A 20,247-nucleotide genomic window follows, 5' to 3' on the forward strand; every position below is an offset into this window, starting at 1 on the left:
CTTGGGTAAGACGTGCATGTAGCATATATTTGCTAGTGATAAATCGTCATTTTCGCTGTCAAAACACGACGAAGACGACGACATCTTATCCGCCATCGTACATTCTGTATTATAACGTATATCATGTACAACGAATAAAAAAAACATAAACGCGAACGAGGTTATATGCATTGTACACGCTTGCGCGCGTTCACGGAAGTCCTTAACACACGGGGTGATGGCGGAATTTCCAGTCGAATCAATGGTACGATTTTGCATATTATTATTTTAATTTTGAGGTCAGGAGCAAAATTTACCGATGGCAACATTGTGCATGTATTCACTCATAATATTTTACATATTATCATGTCCAAGAACCGTGGTTGTATTTGCCGCCCCACGGAAAGTCACAATTTTAGCGACCATCCCACAGTCTAATGTGCAGTTTTTCCAGAGATGTTTGCATAAAATCATGAGTCTTATGACAAGGACCCATATTTTTTTGAAGATAAGTAGTCTGTTTGAAAAAAAGTCGGGTACAAATTACACAATTAAACATCACATTCTTCTTGTAGCCTTTTACCTACATGTATTTACAAAGACACAGATGTGATAAATAAATGGAGTGGATATGTGCACCTCTCTATACCAGATTAGCACTAGAATTTTACGATTCATTTGAAAGTGATACACTTCAGCCTTTATTGGTATGCACTGTAATGACACAACTATTAATTGTTAATAGTTTCCACCTCATATTAAAACTCCTGTAATTCCTTGCTGACTGTACTTCACTTTACCCCTTCCTATCAGCTCTGATCGAGTCACTGAAAGCAGCCAATAAATGTACAGGAAGGAAATTATTTATTTCCTTCTGCTATCAAACTGACTTACAAGCTTAAAATCTCAATGTGAATGGAACAGATTTAGAATTAATGCAACATGATTGATGCACACTTTGTCTAAAACCACTTGACCTAATTTAAAGACCAAATCTCATTTTAGCTAAACTCTTTTGGTCCATGTTTCATTTCTTCTTATTGACATTTGGTATAATTACCAGGTCTAATGACCACTTTAGCCGATTGTCATTTGATCCAAATTCATTTAATATTTAGTATAATTGCTATCTCACCTTGTATGAAGTGAAAATTGAGCTAGGGCCATATCACATAAGCTGTTCATAAGTTGCACATAATTTTACAAACAATCGGTAACCCTTTCACGATATCCCTATGTTCCTGACTGGGCACCAATGAAATGATACAATTAGGCATAAAATTGTTTTTAACTCTACAAACAGCTTTATGAAACAATGAAACATAATCCAGACATATTTAGATTAAAACTGAATATTAGACAAACCGGCAATGAGGCGAAGTAGAATTGGACTCTATGGTGAGAAGGCAAACTAGATGTAAACAAAATGAAGTTGGACCATGAGAGCATTTCATGAAACAAATAGTCAGTGAGTTTCACTGGCTATTTGTTATAAGGTACTGAAATACTTGCATCTGATTGTCTCAGAGCAAATTAGTAGGTAAAAATCACTGACAAGCTCTTTCATGAAATACCCTCGTGAAGAGCATTTCATGAAACAAATAGTGATTTTCACTAACAACTGTTTAAAGCTATTGAAATCCTTGCATCTGATTGGCTCAGAGTATATTAGTGAGTGAAAATCACTGACAAAAGTAAATGTGTAACATTCACACTCCACCTGAATCAAAGAAACCTATCAGGTTGTCGAGCTCATAGTTATCCAAGACTTCCAAGAGCTGAGGCACTTTCGTCTTGACATTTGACCCCTTGAACTTGAACTTATCGATGAAGAGATCTGTAATCATTCCTGTAAAGAAAAATTATTGATGAATAATTATGTCAATGGCATAAATGAAATTCCTTTTGAAGGGGGAAATGGATCAATTTAGCTCTAGCACACAATGAATATCAAGCCCAACCTCTGTCCTGAAATGGTGTATGAGAAAGGAGAACAAAAAAAAATATTATAATTTGAAAGAAACCGCACACGCAACAAGAAAGTTATGGCTAAGTTACAAAATCTAGCTTTTAAGGAATTTGTTCACGGAATGTATGCGCATGCCATTAGAGTATGTTCAGTGAAAATGAAGAATTGCAATAAAAAGAGCGTTACCTACCGTAGAGTCTTTCAAGGTGACATGGTTGTTTTTTATATTCCTGCTGGAGCGTATCAGCCTCCTCCAGGATCTGACGATATTCAGGAGACATGAACTCAAGATCTCCTTCATGGATCTGTAGCTCCTATATCACAAAGAGTGAAAAGGAATTATTTTTTAAAATGCATTACAAAGGAACACAGGATCTCAAAAGGGGAAAACCACACATTGGGAATGTAATAGACTTGTGTGCCCTTTGTTAGTCTTAGGGGGTGTTGCAAGAAAATATTTGCAATCAATCGCAAATATTCTGTTACAATTTTACAGTTAATTGATCACTTTTAACTTTAGCAAATCAGATTACACTCCTTTTTTCATGGAGCAGAATAGCAATCAATTGCAAATTTGCAATTAATTGCACGGCATATGCTTGATTTCGGGAACAAAAATAGACTTGCCATTGATCGTAAGTTTCTTGCAATGCCCCATTAGTACATCACACTTTTGACATTTATAACTTGTGAAATAAAATGTGAATTTTGGTATAAATTACAGTGGCCATTAAACCTTTATATTTAGTCAAGGCAGACAATCTGACATAATTGGTGGATTTCATATCAACATTCATTTTGTCACTGAAACTGAAAATCAGTTTAACAATGTACAAATAAGAAATTCATAGCTTGATGTCTGAACAATGAATTGTTGATCAGCCTACACCCCATCATCTTCCCGTATTTGCCATGTGGTCTCATCTCAAATGGTCTAATACTACTTTTTCTACAAACAGTATGTCTACGGAGCATTTGGACTAATTCCAAGTTAGGCTATATATCCAGTTAGTCTGCGTGGTAAGAAGAACTGTTTATGGACCAACTTTCAATGTACAAAATAATAATACATGAAGTGGAAATAAGACAAATTGGTTATTAGACTAAATGAAAATCAGGCTAAGTGGGTATTAGACCAAGTATAGTGGTGTAGACCAAATAGTAATTAGACCAAAGTGATAGTGGACCAATGGGCTTAGCACATGTGATATTAGACTATTTGAGAAGTAGACAAATGCTTGCAGACCAAACCAAAATTAAACAAAAAATAGTGGACCAATGGGCTTAGCCCAGGTAGTATCAGACTATTTGAAAAGTTGACAAACTGCTTCTAGACCAAACTGAAATTAGACTAAAGCAATAGTAGACCAAATTTGAGTAGCCCATGTGGTACTAAGTAGACCAAGTATGTAGACCAAGTGAAGAATATAAACCATGTAACCATGCAAAGTTTTACTCACCTTAAGAGCATCAACAAGCTGGACTTTCTTAGCAAGCAGAAGCTGGTACTCAAGCTTAGGATGTATACGTCTAAGAGTATTAGCTACAGACTCATCAGCTAGGTCATAAGATATATTGAGGTTGATCTTTCTCTTAGTGGCTTCCTTGGTGAGGACATCCTTTAAGATTGAGATGGTTGAGATATTGTCTGAACGAAAGATGCCTTCCCCCTTCCTTCAAGATTTGAAAGAAAAAAAAACGGCACATGTCAAATTTAACTCTCTTTCTCCTCTTCATAGACCATATGCATTTAGTATTCTAAAAACTACATGTAATCGTGTCTCAACTCCTCATAATTCTGAAGAAATTGTAAAAAATATAACAATTTTCACTTGTGATAATAATATTTAATTTAGTGCCTTTCAATGCATTGTGTATTTGAGGAATTCATCTATTCTTATTTGAAATTTTGGGATCCAATGCAATATCTTAATGCAAGAAAGCTGGACATAGTAGAAACACACCCTTTGAATCATGCATGCAGTAGGTATAATATTCATGGTTCTTCAGCTTATTCTTTAAAACCGCAATACGTAGCTAGAACTAGACAAATCACATAAGAAGATTAGTATGCCTGCCCAATACCTTTAACATGGCAATGCAGTTTCTAACACATTTGGCTGATGGGCCATGCCAGAAAACAATAATTCCCCTTTCATAAACCCATCCTCCAATTATCCACCTAAGAGTAATGCGGATAATTCAATAAAAATTGCATTCACATACTCCGAAAATAATCCACACTATTTTTTTACGAGTGCCCGACCCGAAAAAGGCGCATAATTGTCATGGCAACTGCACAAGCCCCCTCCAATGGGGTTGCGTTGCAAAAGGGTGACCTTGTGACCGCACCATGGCAATTATCCGCATTACTTTGGAAATGCGTTCATAAAGTCAGAATCTGGTCCCGATGCTGCTATTATGCGGATAATTGCAGCATCGAAATAATGCGGATAACTCTGGTCCTCATCCGATTCTAAGACCAAATTATGCTGCTATTATCAGAATAATTTGGTTTATGAAAGGGGTATAAGAGACTCGAGTACTTACCTGTAGAGACAATCTAGCTGTGTATCAAGGAATGTAGAGAGGAAATGAAAGTTGATGGAGTCTCCTGGAGGTGTTCTCTCAGGAATCTCAGGTAAGCAATATGACACCCAGGAATGAATCTCAGCAAGACTAAACTGACCTGTCAGTTTTAACTGATTCATTGGCCTGTATGAAAATGATAACATTATCAATATAATCTGACTCTAGTCATGTTCTCAATATTTTCAAAAATAATTTAGACTACTCTATTGTCATTAATAGCAGCAAAATTTACAATAAATATGTAAACTCTTTATCAAATTAATCTAAATCGTTTTCATAACCCACCCAATTTCTCTCTCTCTCTCTGAATGGCTAAAGTTTTATATGTGGAAATGAGGAAAAAATAAGGTCAGTCACTTTAGGTATAACATCAAAGCTCCTAGATCTTTTCTTCTTGTTTATGTGATGGGGACCACTTGTATATCATAGAGGCTGCCATCACGACCAGACAGGCTTGAATAGATAAATAAATGGGCAAAAATATTATCGTATACTCCAATTATTCCTATAAATGTTGTCCTACCCACTCAACCTGTTTACTACTGAATGTTGTGACTCCAATAGGCGCTGTACTAAGACTGTGTGACGACGGTGGAAAAATATTTAAGAAACAACAAGAGCCTCTGGTTCTTTGTGATTGCATGAGGTATACCTTACCTAGAATCATCCAGCATATGCGTACGTTGATGAAGTGAGAGTGGCTTGATTTGGTACTGTCTGAGTTGACAGGTCTTAGGCTGCAGTCTAGGTGTGATGTACGCTTGTAACGTCCCATACTGACCCTCTATGCTACGAATCTTCAACTCGAGTCTTGTCGTGTTGGCCTGGCAACGGTATGTAGCTAGTAAAAAGTTTCCATTCTGTTGGAGAAAAGATATATTAGGGACTACAGGTAACTTATACCTTATTCGCTATTGTTGGTACCGCAGGAAGGTCAATAACATGTTACATATCATCTGGAGTATGTTTCATAAAGCTGTTTGGAAATTAAGAGTGACTTAAGAACGACTGGTGATCCTTTCTTGTGGTAAATGATATTCCCCATTAAATTTTCATTGATGATTATTTAGCGCATAAGGAAGATTTATCAGTCGTTCTTAAAGTCGCTCTTAACTTATGAACAGCTTTATGAAACACCCATCAGGGTCTCGACCATAACATGGATGTCGGCAATTGATTGTAATAATTATTTGAGACTTTGAGACGATTACCTCTGTATCACAAGCACTGTAGCTGACTACAGCTGTGTTCTTCTCTGTATCCAGTAAATCAATCGGAACATCGCTCTGAAGGAGGACATTGTCGATAGCGACCTGGACTTCGATGCTGAGTGTATAGCTAGCATCGTCTCGATTCAGTGAGAACCGATCATTGATGTTGAACTGAGGGACTGCAGAGATGGCCTTGGTATTCATGGCTTGGTAATGGTACTTCTCTCTCTCCTGCATTACTTTACTCTGAAGTGATTCTAACTCACTCCTATTGGCAAAACAATAATAACAACAAAATATGACCATATTTTGCTCCACACTGATAGTGTGGAGTATACAGTTTATTTCCTTGGATTGATTAACAAGCATAGTCCTATAAGCATCACTGGATTGAAGTTAAGTAAAGTATAATAAAGGCACAGGGAACCTAAAACAGATACGCATTGTATTTTTTTTCAAATTGACAGATTGTCGATCTGGAAAGAGAGAATACAGAAATGAAATTGACATTCAGAGCTGGAAAGGAATACATGTACCAGGCCCCCCCCTCATTCCATAAAACAATTACGGTAACCTATTGGTACATTGGACCCTTATTTTTTTACTTTTCATTGATCTCTGTAATAATTATTTGAAAATATTATCATTCATTATTTTTGGATTAATAATGTAATAATTTTGCTCTTTCCTGTTGAAAAATAAAGGATACATTATGAATTTCCATAGCCAATATGGCTCACATTAATCAATTTATTTGGACAATTATATGTATACAATCAAAAGTACAGCATAAACTCATGTTATCATCCACATTTTGAAAGAGAAAATTAAGGACTGGCTATCCCAGGATACATTTTAGAGTAGGTTTGAATCTACATGTACCAACATGTTGAAAATATATATTGCATTAGACGATTATTGAGATGTTATAGGAAATCTTACTTTAGATGTGAAATTTTGCCTTGCGTTTCATCCGAGACTTGGACCTTTTGACCGGGACCTGCTTCTTTGTGACTTGGTTCAGTGGTTAGGCCCTGTATCCATCCTAAATGCAGATTAACAATAAAACAATAACATTTCCTATCGGTGGTAATCTAATAAACCTATGGGTAAGTTTAACTCCAGACTTCCATACAAATAACTTTCAAAAATTCATTTAATAATTGTGCGCTTCTTTTTTTCAATTCTATATCGGTAACAATGTAGGATGTAGGAATGACACTGTATGAGGCCAAAAGTTAGTGCAATGATGATAATGCCAATGAAATAATTATAAATCACTAGCAATGTTAAATCTGAAAGCCACGAGCGCAAAGAAAGAATAATTTTTTTCATCATTATCATCATCATCGCCATCACCATCATCACCACCATCATCATCATCATCACACTTATCACCATCCTAATCGTCGTTGTCATCATCACTATCCCCAACATCATCACCACCACCACCACTACCATCAACCTCATCATCGTCATTATCATCACCATCACCAACATCATTCCCACCATCATCATCATCATCGTTATCATGAACGTCATCGTCATCATCACCATCATCATCATCATCACTAATGTCATCATCATCGTCATCATGATCATTGCTTCATCACCATCGTCATCATCATCATCATCAATATCATGAACATCGTCACCAATGTCATCATGATCATCATTGTCTTCATCACCATCGTCATCATCATCATCAGTCACAACAGCATCAGCATTATTATCACCACAATCACCATCATAGTAACCATAGTCATCCTCATTGCTATCAGTAACACTATAAGAAGCATTGATAACAATAATTTAGAAATTTTGTCTTATTTCTAAAGAACAGCCAACTTTAAAAATGCCTCCATATTACTAAGCATTTTCAATTATATCAACTAATAAACTAGGATATGTTACTCACCAGCATATGTACATGCTACAACTTCATCAAACCCTGAAGAATTGACCACCCCTCCTTGTATTGAGCTTACACTCTCAGATAAAGTCTGAAAAAAAGGAGAAAATATCTTCATAAGTGCATTCTTTCAGTAAAGACGCATTCACCAATATACATATATTTATCATATATAGGGGAAGGCAGGGTAAGTTGAGCATAGGGGCAAGTTGAGCAAGTGAAAAGACTTTAAATAAAAAATTGACATGCTGGTTCTTCCCGCATACATTTTGTACATAGTTTTTGTGGCTCAACTTACCCCAGAAAGTGGCACAACTTACCCCACAGATGGGGCAAGTTGAGCAATTTGACATTGTTTTTTTCAAAGGTCAAAATGAATTTCAGTGTGGGAGAAGAAATTTATATACAGGTGAAAAATATTTCCCAAGAATCAAATTTAAAGGCAAGGTACTTATTTCTACAATATTATTAGTCATATCAATTCTATCATGCAAAACGCAAAAGTGTCACAACTTACCCCGCCTTACCCAACAAATATTTGTATGTCATTCAATTATTTTCATTACATTAATCCAATATTCTGCGTGTGATATGTCACAATAAACATGTAATCATAAACTGTGTCATGATTTGAAAGGTTTTTTTTGTGTAAGCTTGATTTTTAAAATGTTATTAACATGTCTTAATCAATTATAGTATGTCACATCCTAAAATCAACAATCAATGTCTTAACAGAATTATGCCATCTATTTCAACAGTATCAATGTTTCAAGCGAGACTACTTACTGTACTGTATCTTAGTATTGGTTCATCAGCATCATTGTAACCATAGACTTCTATCATCCCATCATCACGACCTAATAAAAGATCTGAGATCCCATCAGCTGTAATGTCATAATTATCCATGCACAGGACTCCACCGTTGCGTTTCTCATTTGGAATCTCCCATTTATGACTGGGGGATATTCTAGAAGAATTGAAGAAAGTGAATAAAGGTTGATACACAATCAGGGTTCCCAGCTTTTCAAGAGAACTAAATTCCCTGATTTTTCCCACATGAAGTCTAAAAATTCCCTGATAATTATTTAAACCCATTTCCAGTTTTGCACGTTTTCTAAGTTGTTGCAGTGAATTACATATATTTTCAGTATAAATCAATGATGTAAAACTAATTAGTACCACCATAACCAGTCATTCAATGGATGTTGTTTTGATATGCAACAAAATATATCAGAGTCTGACTGACTACCGTGCTTTCGACTTTTGAGCTGATCAAAATTCCCTGATTTTTCCCTCATTTGAGGTATTTTTGATCAAATTCCCTGATTTTTCCCGGACTGGAAAAAAGTAAAATAATTTTCCCTGATTTCCCTGATGGGCTGGGAACCCTGACAATAAACATTGCCATGTCACAGCAGAAGTGTTGTTACGTATGCTAAATGCACAATGACAAAATCTTTACAATATAAGACATATTTTAGTATCCAGGACATTCAAATCTTTGCCTAATTTCTTCTAAAGTTTAATCACAGACACATAGGGAACCCTCTGATTTGTTTTTATTTGATTGTAAGTTGATGTCATCAAAATGGGATATAATATTAGCAACACATATTTTCATCTATTTTTCTAACTTTATGAAAATGGAATGTGGATAAAGCAAATTGTAATGTTTCCAACTTGTATTTATAAGGAAAAGTCCACCATAAATAGAGAAAACAAATTAAACAAGCATAACACTAAAAATGTCATGAAAGTTAGATATAATAGATTGTTTGATTTTTATCATTTTTTTTTTACAAAACAGTTATTAGTACAGCCAAGATGGTATGAACACAAGGAGTGAATGTACTAACTTCGATTCATTTTGTTTAAACTAACCTGTTTAACTGAACCAAACCGACTTTACCATCTGATGTTCCATACAGGACATCTTCACCATCTTCACCTGATAAATAAAAAATCAAACAAAAGACAAAAACAATATGTAGTGTAATTACCAAATTTTTATCTAGAGTAAACAACAAAATGTCCAGTGGTGTGAGCTAATGAGAACAAAATATGCAAATAGTTATGGCCACCCTTTTGGGGCATCCTGGAAACTGTCCATCAGTGTTGGGCATCTTGAGACACATCTTGAGACTGTGATTCTGTGTCTCATGTCTCTTCTCTGTCTTGGATGGCAAAGTATCGTCCTGACACTGTCCCGAAAGAAAGATCTTGCGTACCAGAGGCTGAGACAGCAATATGACACTAAACAAAAAACCCTCAAATTTGACGAATTAATTTTGCTGCTTGACTTCTATTAGTCAGAAATGGATATCTGTGACATGTTTCAAGACCGATTGTGTGTTTTGTGCAGGTATATATTTTTTTAAATTTCATTTTTGGGGCCTCTTTATACAAAACACTGCCTTAATCTGCAGTATTAGGTAATTTTGACATTACAGAGAATAGGGATTTTCCAGGATTCTTTTGAGCATTTCAGGGCAAAATCGCCCCTCAATCCCCGTGTATTTTTTCTCTAGTCCTGTGTCTTGTCATGGTTTCAGCTGAGTGTAGAAAATAGTGTCCAGGGATCACTGTCTATGTCTTTGCCTTGGCCTCGGTCTCAGAGATCATTGTCTCAGTCTCGGCCTTTAACATCTCAGACCCAAAACTAAAGTCCATACACCTACCTCCTTCATCTGCAAAGATACTGAGGGACTGCGGAGGACCGGCCACTTCTACTTCATAGAGTAGATTAGACCCTTCAATCACCCGCAACACTCGGTCTTGACAGGCCAACACTGGTGTGACCTCTTTGACCCGGGTCATCGGTAAACACAAGAGGTCATTGATGCGATCACTGCAGAGGTAGTAATTCTCATCCTTGCAATCTAGATAGTGGTTGAAGATGTAGTTACCACCGATGAAAAGATGGCTGCCACACACCCACCTGAAAACAAGAAGGAAAAATAGAAGCACTCCCTAATCAGTGAAGGTAATATGGAAGAGAATGATTACTTGTTTCACATCTTTCTAATTTTTAATTCAACAGGAAGGAACAATAGAAATACCCCCTTTTAAAGTCAAGTATTTGAAAATCTACATTTGTAAGTGAATGATTACTTCATTTACCTCTTCATTATGAGTTTGTTAAAGTTATCATCATGTAGTTGTATCAATAGTCACCAAAAGTATATGCTTATTTCTTCCAAGTCAAATACATGTACGTCTCACAAATCACATCATGGTCATTGTTCTGAATCTCTTACAAAGCTTTATAGATATATACAAATGCTATTATTTGTAAATTCTAACTTACAGCCTGTATGTATTTTCATTTTCATGGTAAATACAAATAATAGAATAGATATGAACAACATTACAATCAATCTAGATCACATAGCTTTCTTGCTTTTATAGAGAAGTATATTCATATTCTTGTCACATGCATATGGAATATTGACATCAAGGAACTTTGTCAAAGGACAGAGCAGTGTATTTCCTAGTGAAGAACCTGGAAGCAATTTTTCATTTACAAATTCTCACATTTCTTCAAAGACAGAACAATGGGGGATATAAGAAAGCTAATATGCATGGCACTTGTACAGCAAGATTACTGTACAAAGACACATCGCATACTTTTAATACAGTGCGTAACAATAATAATAGGCATTTATACAGTGCCATCTATCGAGAAATAATCTATTCCGAGGCGCACTGTGTATTATTATTATTACTCCGGCTTTAGCTCGAGCTGCCTTTCAGCGCTCAGTGCATTCAATGAATTTTCCTGTTGGGTACCCATTCACATCACCTGGGTTGAGTGCAGCACAATGTGGATAAATTTCTTGCTGAAGGAAATTACACCATGGCTGGGATTCCAACCCATGAACCTCTGTTTCAAAGTCAGAAGACTAATCCACTGGGCCTCAACGCTCCACACATGCCTACAGACTATAATACTTACATAGTTTTGATGCTCTCAGTCAGATTTGTATCGAAACCCAGGAACTGTTTGCCCTTCTTGGTGAAACCTTTGACCTCGGACCCACAAGCGACGAAGATCTTATCTGCCAGGGACCCAAGGGTTCCGCCCAGCTCTAAACGCGATATCTTGGGACCTGGTAACGTCTTGAAGGCGCTCTGTGTACAACATACAATTCAGTTTGGGATCTCATCTCAAAAAGACTTTTCATAATAACAAATTTATTATCAGCCAATCAGATCGAAGGATTTCAGTAGCTTTTAACTGTTATAGCAAAATTGTTATTATAACATGTTTTATAAAATGGACACATGGTTGTAATTTGGATACTAGATGAAACTACATGTATTTCAAGAAATTGTGAAAAACAGAAAAGCAGTTTTGTTTTTAATGCACCTAAAATCAGCCGGTTTTTGCTGAAGAACATTGGAATCACCAAATTGAAAACAAACTTACTTAATTTTTCAGCAAAAAGACTTAATTTTTTCAGCAAAAAATATCAAGAATTTCTCTGCAGTACTTAATCATGAAATCATTAAATAATAATTTTTCATTGAAACAAACTCCATGAAACAGGGAGCATAATATGAAAATAAAAAAGATATTGAGTGTCAGTGTTCTAGCTAGAGGCTTTTGAAATGTGCTCCCAATTTCACAGCAACTTTTAGATCGGGTTAGTGGTCTTAAAGCCAAAAGTGAATGAGCATCATGTAATGACAACCAGACATTAGCAAATTTGTAAAAATAAACCAATATTAATCAAATATTAGAATGTTTATTATAGGTTATTAAAAGATAAACAGATTGAATTATTGCAAGTGCAATTCTTCTTTGCAAGGAGTTATGTTTGAAACACTTTTCATTCAAAATTAGTGGTAGACTGAAGCAGTGTTTTTTCTAATGAGTTGTGGTCAGAAATTTTCTTTGCCGGTTGGGCCGTCCAATGCCAACCACTGTAGCTATTTCACTGGTGAGTGTTTTATCTTGCTCTGAACCAATAAGATGCAAGGTTTTCACTAGCTTATAACAGATAGTCACTAAAATTTGTTTCATGGAATGCTCCCGAGGTTTCTGAACTATTAGCGACAAAATACAGGGCTTATATCATGGTACAAGCATCATTAGGAAAGTTCTCCATAAACGTTTTTTGTTCTCGGCCAACGTTTTCTTGAAAACATGGGTAGTACCAGGGCCTGACCCATGGAGCAATATCCATGAGTCTATAAATATTTAAGCTGTATTGCAAGAAAATTTTCAATAGATTGGATGCCAGTTTTATGTCCAATAATCATGTATGAATCTTGCAATTTAATAATTGACCAATATTAAAATTCATTATGATTTACACTCATCAATGAAAATACAGGGAAGTGTTTCATGAAAGGACTTGTTGGGACGTTTTATCTGACAGTTACCGTAGGAACTGAGTACCTCAGCCAATCAAAATGAAGGAAAGAAGTCAGATCTGACTTGTCGGACGAAAATGTTGTTGAAACACTCCTCAGTTTATAAACCCAAAACACACTATGAGTAAAAATCTGATTATTAGAAAACAAGTTATGAGAGTGAAGGGGTGACCTACTGAGAAAATGAGTCTTAAATTATTGCACTTAGTTCTTTATGAATTATGATACATATCATTATATTACCATTAAATAATAAAATATTGAAAATAAAAGTGTGAAATATCTCACCGCTGCCTCTCCTTTTTTTATATTAAAACATTGAATAATTCCTGACTGATTAGCTACCGCCACCTTCTGAGGAGCTTTGGCTTTCTTCTCTGGTAACAATCTCATAGTACGAGGGCATGTCACTCCAACCTGGCAAATCAAACAGATTCCACATAAAAAAAAATTCTAACCTTATCTTGCCATTATTTTTTTGATTATTTAACCTTTTGCACGCCACAGAAACATTTTTGTGCAGTTGTATTTATTATCTATAGACTATACAGTCATAAAAATTCATTTTATCTTTAATTGATGCTAGCATGAGTGCTGTGGCGTTGTAAAACAAAAATATTCCTTGTATTGTGTCTGTGGATTAATTTCCACTCACTCACACAAAGCAAGGATTGTTCATGTTACCTCAAAGATCAGAAGGGAAGTCTTCTTTTTTTTCCTCAAAACAAATAGATGTACAAAAGAGTAAAGCATGTCATATCTTATACAACATAAAATATATTGGATTTTATTTTCATGAAGCTATAAAACAAACAAAAGAAAGATGGTCCAAAGACCAATAAATGTCTTTGTGTACAAAATAACCATATTATAAATCACAAAAATATTGAACATTAAACTAATCAATTAAAACACCTTCAACATTCACATGAAACCCAAAAGTGAGACCAACGGGGAAAAAATAACTTTTATGCCCTGAGGGCAAAAAAAAAAGGCTAAAACAAGAACTACACCAAAGATACAATGTGAAGAAAACTAGAGGAGTTAAAATTCCAAGATAGGTTTCAGTAGTTTGAGTGTTATTTACCATCTACAAATGAATTTTTTGTTACATTTTAGCTACCCATAGATAAACCTAAACAACATTCAGAGAGTTATTCACGAAGCATATAGTTGGTTTTCACTGACTAAATTGAATTTGTTCTGAGCCAATCAGATGCAAGGATTTCAGAAGCTTATAACATTTGTCAGTGAAAATCACTGTCTATTTGTTCCATGGAAATACTCCCATGTTCAAATAAAAGAGGGCTGAGATGACAACTACTCACCTGGAGATAATCCACTCGGTTTAAACTTAGTTCCATCATCTTGAAGGATTAATCTCTATGGAAATCTCCTCATCAAAATTCTATGAATTCTTTCCATTAAATGTCCTGGAAGGGGGAAATCATGCATAAAAGTAGCATTAGATGAACAGGGTAACTATGAGAAACCCATTAAACATGATAGTACAGGCAAGACAAAAAAATTGAAATAGAAAACATATTCCAATGATCTCATATATGAATTCATATATAGAAATATAGACATTTTTAAATGACTGCTGGCAATTTTACTTTCCACCAATAGAGCGCCTACACAAAAATATGCTCAAAATTTTAAGTTTTTGAGCACTCTGGTGAATGAAAAAATTGATCCCCAAGTTACATATGAAAAAAAATCACAACTGTAGTATGGAAATAAGCATTTTTTGTTTAATACAAAAGTGATATTTAAAAGAATTTGTTACAGTGTGTTGTGTGATGCATAGATCTACATGTAGATTCACCATAGGCAGGGTGGTTGCAGTGAACAAGCTAGTGAACAATACATTCTACTGCACTGCACACACACAGTAGAGCCAGGTTACTGATGAAAAAATACATTCAGGGATAAAATCAAGGGTAGAATCCATGACTCTGACTTCTAAAAATTCCTTATGACTCTTATTTTCGACTCCAAATGATCAATGACCCCCCTAAAAATGTATAACCAGTACGAGACAAAGTGAAAAGAAAATTTTGGTAGCGTCTTCCATACAAAAAAGAGAGAGAAATTTGTTCGATAATTTCAGCTCACAGTACAAGGCAGAATTTGTCTGCCAAAGGAGAACATGCAAGTAATAATTCCGACCTAAAATTCTATTATTTTGCTAAGGAAAATTGACTGGAATTACATTTTTTAGAAAACAGTGAAAAGCGGTGGGCGTAATGACCTTGAAATGTGATTGGACGACTTGTAATTAAATTTGTGAACAATTACTGGTGGTGAAGTATTACCGACAGGCCTTGTATTACCAAACACGTGCAGAAAACAATTTCATATGCTCAAAACTTTGCAACATCCTTCCAAAGGGAACTTCAATAGAAAGATGATGAAAAATTGTCAAAAACACATTTTCAAAGCATATTCTCAAAATAAATAGCTCATTGTGATTTTGCTTTCTCAACTTTTTCCATCGACATCACGTTGGGTAATAAGCTACCTTTTTCAAGTCGCCAAAATATTTCATGTGCGCAGTCAATCACTCAATCACCCCAACTAAAGTGGAGTTTACCATGGAAGAACTTAATACAGCAATCAAAAAGCTCAAGAGAAATAAGGCTCCGGGTATTGACAACATATCAGCAGAGCATGTCATATTCTCTGGACACAATCTAAGAAAGCTGCTCTTGTTTCTACTCAACTCGCTACTCTCCCATGGGCATATACCTGAGTCATTCCTCAGAGGGATTATCATACCTATTCACAAAGGCAAAGGAAAATCTGTATGTGATCCAGGAAACTACAGAGGTATTACCCTCTCCACCACATTCTGCAAATTGGTAGAAGTGCTCCTCAAGCCTACAATTACTCAATGCCTTGAAGATTTTGATGTTCCCGACGAACTGCAACACGGATTCCAAGAAGATCACTCATGCTCTCTCACAGCAATATCCCTCAACTTCATCGTGGAAAATAACATCAAGTGCAAAAGACCTACTTTTGCTGCCTTTCTGGATGCGGCGAAAGCCTTCGATACGGTATGGCACACAGGATTAATGTACAAACTTTATCACCTGGGTGTTACTGGAACCACCTGGTACATCATCTTCAAACTGTACAATGGGTTGAAAAGCACGGTATACTGGAGCAACCAAATCAGCCAGTGGTTCCCTGTTGAGCAAGGAGTAAGACAAGGAGGTATACTTTCTCCCCTCCTCTACCTTGTCTTTATAGATGGACTCATTAAGAGACTCAGGAAAAGTGGAGCGGGATGCTGCACCCTAGGTCGTTTTATGGGCACTCTCGTGCTGGCAGACGATGTGGTTCTCCTGGCAAACTCTCAACAAGAGCTGAATGAGATGCTAGCGATAGTGCACTCCTACTCCAGTCAGTGGCACTATTCCATAAATCCAACGAAGAGTGCTGTCGTAGTCTACAACTGTAAGACCACACAGGAAACACACGTCTGGAAGTTTGGGGAAGACAGTATGCCTGAGAAAGAAAGTCATCCACATCTTGGTGTCCAAAGGGCATCCAAGCGGATCAACAACAGATGCCACAACATTATGCAGCTTGGAAGCAAGACCCTATATAGCTTGACTGGCTCTGGAGCTAAGAGAAGAGGTCTCTCCCCGCCTATTCTTGCCGTTTTATGGGACGTCTTTTGTGTTCCCCGCATGCTGTATGGTGTTGAAATCATCAACCTTCTTGAGGGAGAAAAGGCCACCCTCGACAAATACCAGAGTCAAGTATTCAAAACCTTGCTTGGACTTCCCAAGACAACTAGCTCTGCAGCAATCTACCTCCTCACAGGCTTAGCTCCTCTTTCCACCTCGGTTGACCTCTCTCATCTACGTCTCCTTGGTAAACTGCTTGCCCTGCCTCCTTCCAGAGTGGAGTCAAGAATCTTCTTCCACACCTTGTGCCACAATCCCAATGCTCCAACTCTGATGAAATATAGAGCCTTACTAGAAAAATACAACCTACCAGACTTGACAGAGTCCTGCAGTGAGGCATCCACTTACTCATCGTGGAAGAGGAGGATATCACTAGCAGCAAATCAATTTGTAGCTACCTCCACCAGTCTGCAAATCCAAGAACGGTCTTCTCTCTCCCTGTTTGTTGGTGTAAGCCCAGCCCACATCCAGAACCTCTACCCATCCATGATCGATCCCCCCGGCTGAGACAAGCAATAACCCTCAAGGCACAACTTCTGACCCACACCTACCTCACCAGAAGCAGACTCTGTAAAATCACAAAGGATCATCAGGATGCTCTCTGCACAGCTTGCAAATCTGCTGATGAAACCGTGGAACATATAATTGGAGAGTGTGACATGTACTCCGAGGAAAGGAGTAAAGCTCTCTCCCACTTTCCAGCGGAAGTAAGAGATGATCTGGATAGACTTCCTCCTTCAGTAAAGTCTGTATCTATTACTAGACTCCTCTTGCTGGGAGTCCTAGGACAGATCAAGCTAGACATCCCAGATTTTCATTATTTCACTTTCCGATTCTTGACTGAAATACATCACAAACGACTAGAGGTTCTAAACCCTTGACCTTGTATCTTTGGTCCCTGTGTCTGCACTTTGTACCTACCTTACGTTTACCTCCACTACTTGCATGTACACGTATATTAACTTCAAACTAACTACCTGTACACTGCGTACAGTTCTCCAGACTGGAGGAAATCAAGAAGAAGAAGAAGTGGGGTCCAATTAAAAGCTGATATCGTAAAAAAGACAAACGATTTCAGCAAATAGAGTCTAGTAATTTCAGTAGAGGCGCTGGTCAGAAAATTGGGATCATCCCAGCTTACAGAGACTGTCTCATTCTCAGTTTTTAAAGATTCCTCAACACAAGAAATCTAGTAAAGTTCATTCACCTGTCAAGTGCTGACACCAATCAAGTGCACTAGACAATGTAAACATATTATCAGGTTTCAAAAGAACGAGAGATCCTCGGCAGGTCGCGCAGCCGAGCACATATTGTTATGTACATGATGACTGTATCCCCTGAACCCACCGCGTCACTGCGATATATAGAGCTCACACAGAAATTTGACAAAAACAATCATTATGGCGACAATGAGAGTCTAACAATTAGAGTTTAACAAAAATAGTGGGCCTTCGTTCAACTTAAATTAATGTCATTTAGAATTAGAATTCTTAAAAATACAAATCTGGAAAAAAAAAACGTCCTCGGACCTTGACTATTTCCGACCTGATTACACATGCAGGTTCGCACTAACACACTACCGTCAGTGGATGGGGATTATAGTAAAATGTCAGAAATTGTTAAATAAATCCCCAGAAACGACGGTTATTCCTGTCTACAACTACAAGTCCGAGACCGAGTCGACATTCGTCCGACTACGTCTGACTTACCGGTACATTACATTCAATATGTGGGACTGAATTGAGCTCAAACTATGAAAAGTAGAAACTATATAGCTGCACAACCTGTCACTATTACAACCAGAAACCTTAAAAGTTTATACATATAATGTGAGATGTAAAAACAGACAACATTTCAAAATATAACTGTTACAAATTACATGATAAGATCCAATTACCTTGAATAATATTTGCGGCATTCGTTGCTACGAACGCTCCACAAATTCTGTGGAGGAAATTTTTTGATAAGGAATTTGAAGTTTGCTGCCCTCTAGCTAGCTCTGCAGTTGATCGACTAAACATGGATGGAACCTGGAGATGATCATTATCAATTTTTGATATTTATTATTGACTTAATTTCGCTCTTTCAGATACATATGAAATGATATTTATGAGAAATAAAATCAAAGTGATTCAGGTTATATATAGCAGTGATCATAACAACGCAGTTTCCTTTGAAATAAAGATTAAGGTATAATTACAGTGAAGAAGTTTCGATCTCCTAAAATTTATTATAAGAGAATTTCTTACGTTATGATAAAACATGTTGGACATTCACAAGTCATTACGCCCCTTGGGCAGGGGCGGAAATCTCTCCCAAAGGTAAGAGGGACAAGGGTCTGGAAAATTTGACAAGCAAAAAAAAAAGGTAATCTCGTCCCAAAAACGCACGTTTTATTTGGAACTTGAATGATATATTTCTTAGCATCACCAAAGACCCAAAATAGTAGGGGGACGTTTGATATTGTGTCCCCCTGGGATTTCCGCCCATGCCCTTGGAAATTGTTTCTCGATGAAACCTATATAGATGAGACATGGGAAAGGTTTCATTACTTGTTTGATGCCTTATATCACGTAACTCCTTCAAAAAAAATGTGGATCGTGCCAAACAACGCCGGCCGGCCTCCGAGATGGAGCTTTCAGAATACCGCCCGCCATGAGTAGAGCCAGGCGCGTACGCAGGATTTTTGAAAGGGGGGGGGGGTTCGAGCTGATTTTTTTTAAATCTCCCGCCCAGTCTCTAAAAAGTGATGAGCGGGGGGGGGAGGTGACGATTTTTTTTCTTTTTTTTCAGCGCTGCAAATAAGACAATAACATTTAAGTGGGGATGGGGTATGTAACAGTGCGGTCATGACCCGCGAGCGAGCAGAAATGTTCTCGTTTTTGCGTTGAAAACATAACCTTTTTGTCAATAGTTTGTTGGTATCATAGTCGATGCTACATGTCCTTCGGATCGTAGCACTCATGATATGGCCTTGATCAGAACACTAGAAACTTGAGAAATGTCATGAATAATTACGAGCCGAAATGTTTCCGTCAAAACATACAATTCTTCTCAATAGCTTGTTGGTAATGATTACATATTAGTTGATGATACATGTCCTTCTGCTCGTAAGTCTCATGATATGGCCTTGATCAAGAGACTAGAAACTTAAGAAATTTCATAAATGATTACGAGCGAGAGGAGTGAGCGAGCCGAAATTTTCGCGTTTTCCCGTCAAAACATACATTTCTTGTCAATAGTTTGTTAGTAAATCAAGTATTAGTCGATGCTACATGTCCTTCTATTCGTAACACTCATAATACGGCCTTGAACAGGAAACTAGATACTTATGGAATTTCATAAATTATTACGAGCGAGCGGAGCGAGCTAACCGACATTTTAGCGTTTTCCGTCATTTTGGTTTTCATATTGGTAAAACATATTTTGTAAGAAAACGTATGTCTTTGTCTTGGTTCACTTGTATTCATAAGTATACATCATGTATGGCCTTGTTAATGGCGA

The 20,247-nt window shown here is 36.9% G+C and overlaps 1 protein-coding gene across 1 annotated transcript; it reads right to left on the reverse strand.

Moving 5' to 3' along the window:
- Positions 1-436: 436 nt before the first annotated feature.
- On the reverse strand, positions 437-18,735 carry LOC121410080 (Bardet-Biedl syndrome 7 protein homolog). The gene is made up of 15 exons (XM_041601941.1): positions 18,641-18,735; positions 14,371-14,475; positions 13,331-13,459; positions 11,619-11,794; positions 10,342-10,601; positions 9,545-9,611; positions 8,450-8,630; positions 7,670-7,754; positions 6,694-6,796; positions 5,752-6,019; positions 5,198-5,400; positions 4,499-4,663; positions 3,409-3,622; positions 2,139-2,262; positions 437-1,828 (listed from the first exon to the last, which is right to left on the reverse strand). Exons 2-15 carry the CDS (start codon positions 14,407-14,409, stop codon positions 1,689-1,691), a joined length of 2,154 nt encoding a protein of 717 aa, XP_041457875.1. The 5' UTR covers positions 14,410-14,475; positions 18,641-18,735; the 3' UTR covers positions 437-1,688.
- Between the last annotated feature and the right edge of the window lie 1,512 nt (positions 18,736-20,247).

The sequence above is a fragment of the Lytechinus variegatus genome, chromosome 1 (assembly GCF_018143015.1).
Source record: "Lytechinus variegatus isolate NC3 chromosome 1, Lvar_3.0, whole genome shotgun sequence".
Lineage (NCBI taxonomy): Eukaryota > Metazoa > Echinodermata > Echinoidea > Temnopleuroida > Toxopneustidae > Lytechinus > Lytechinus variegatus.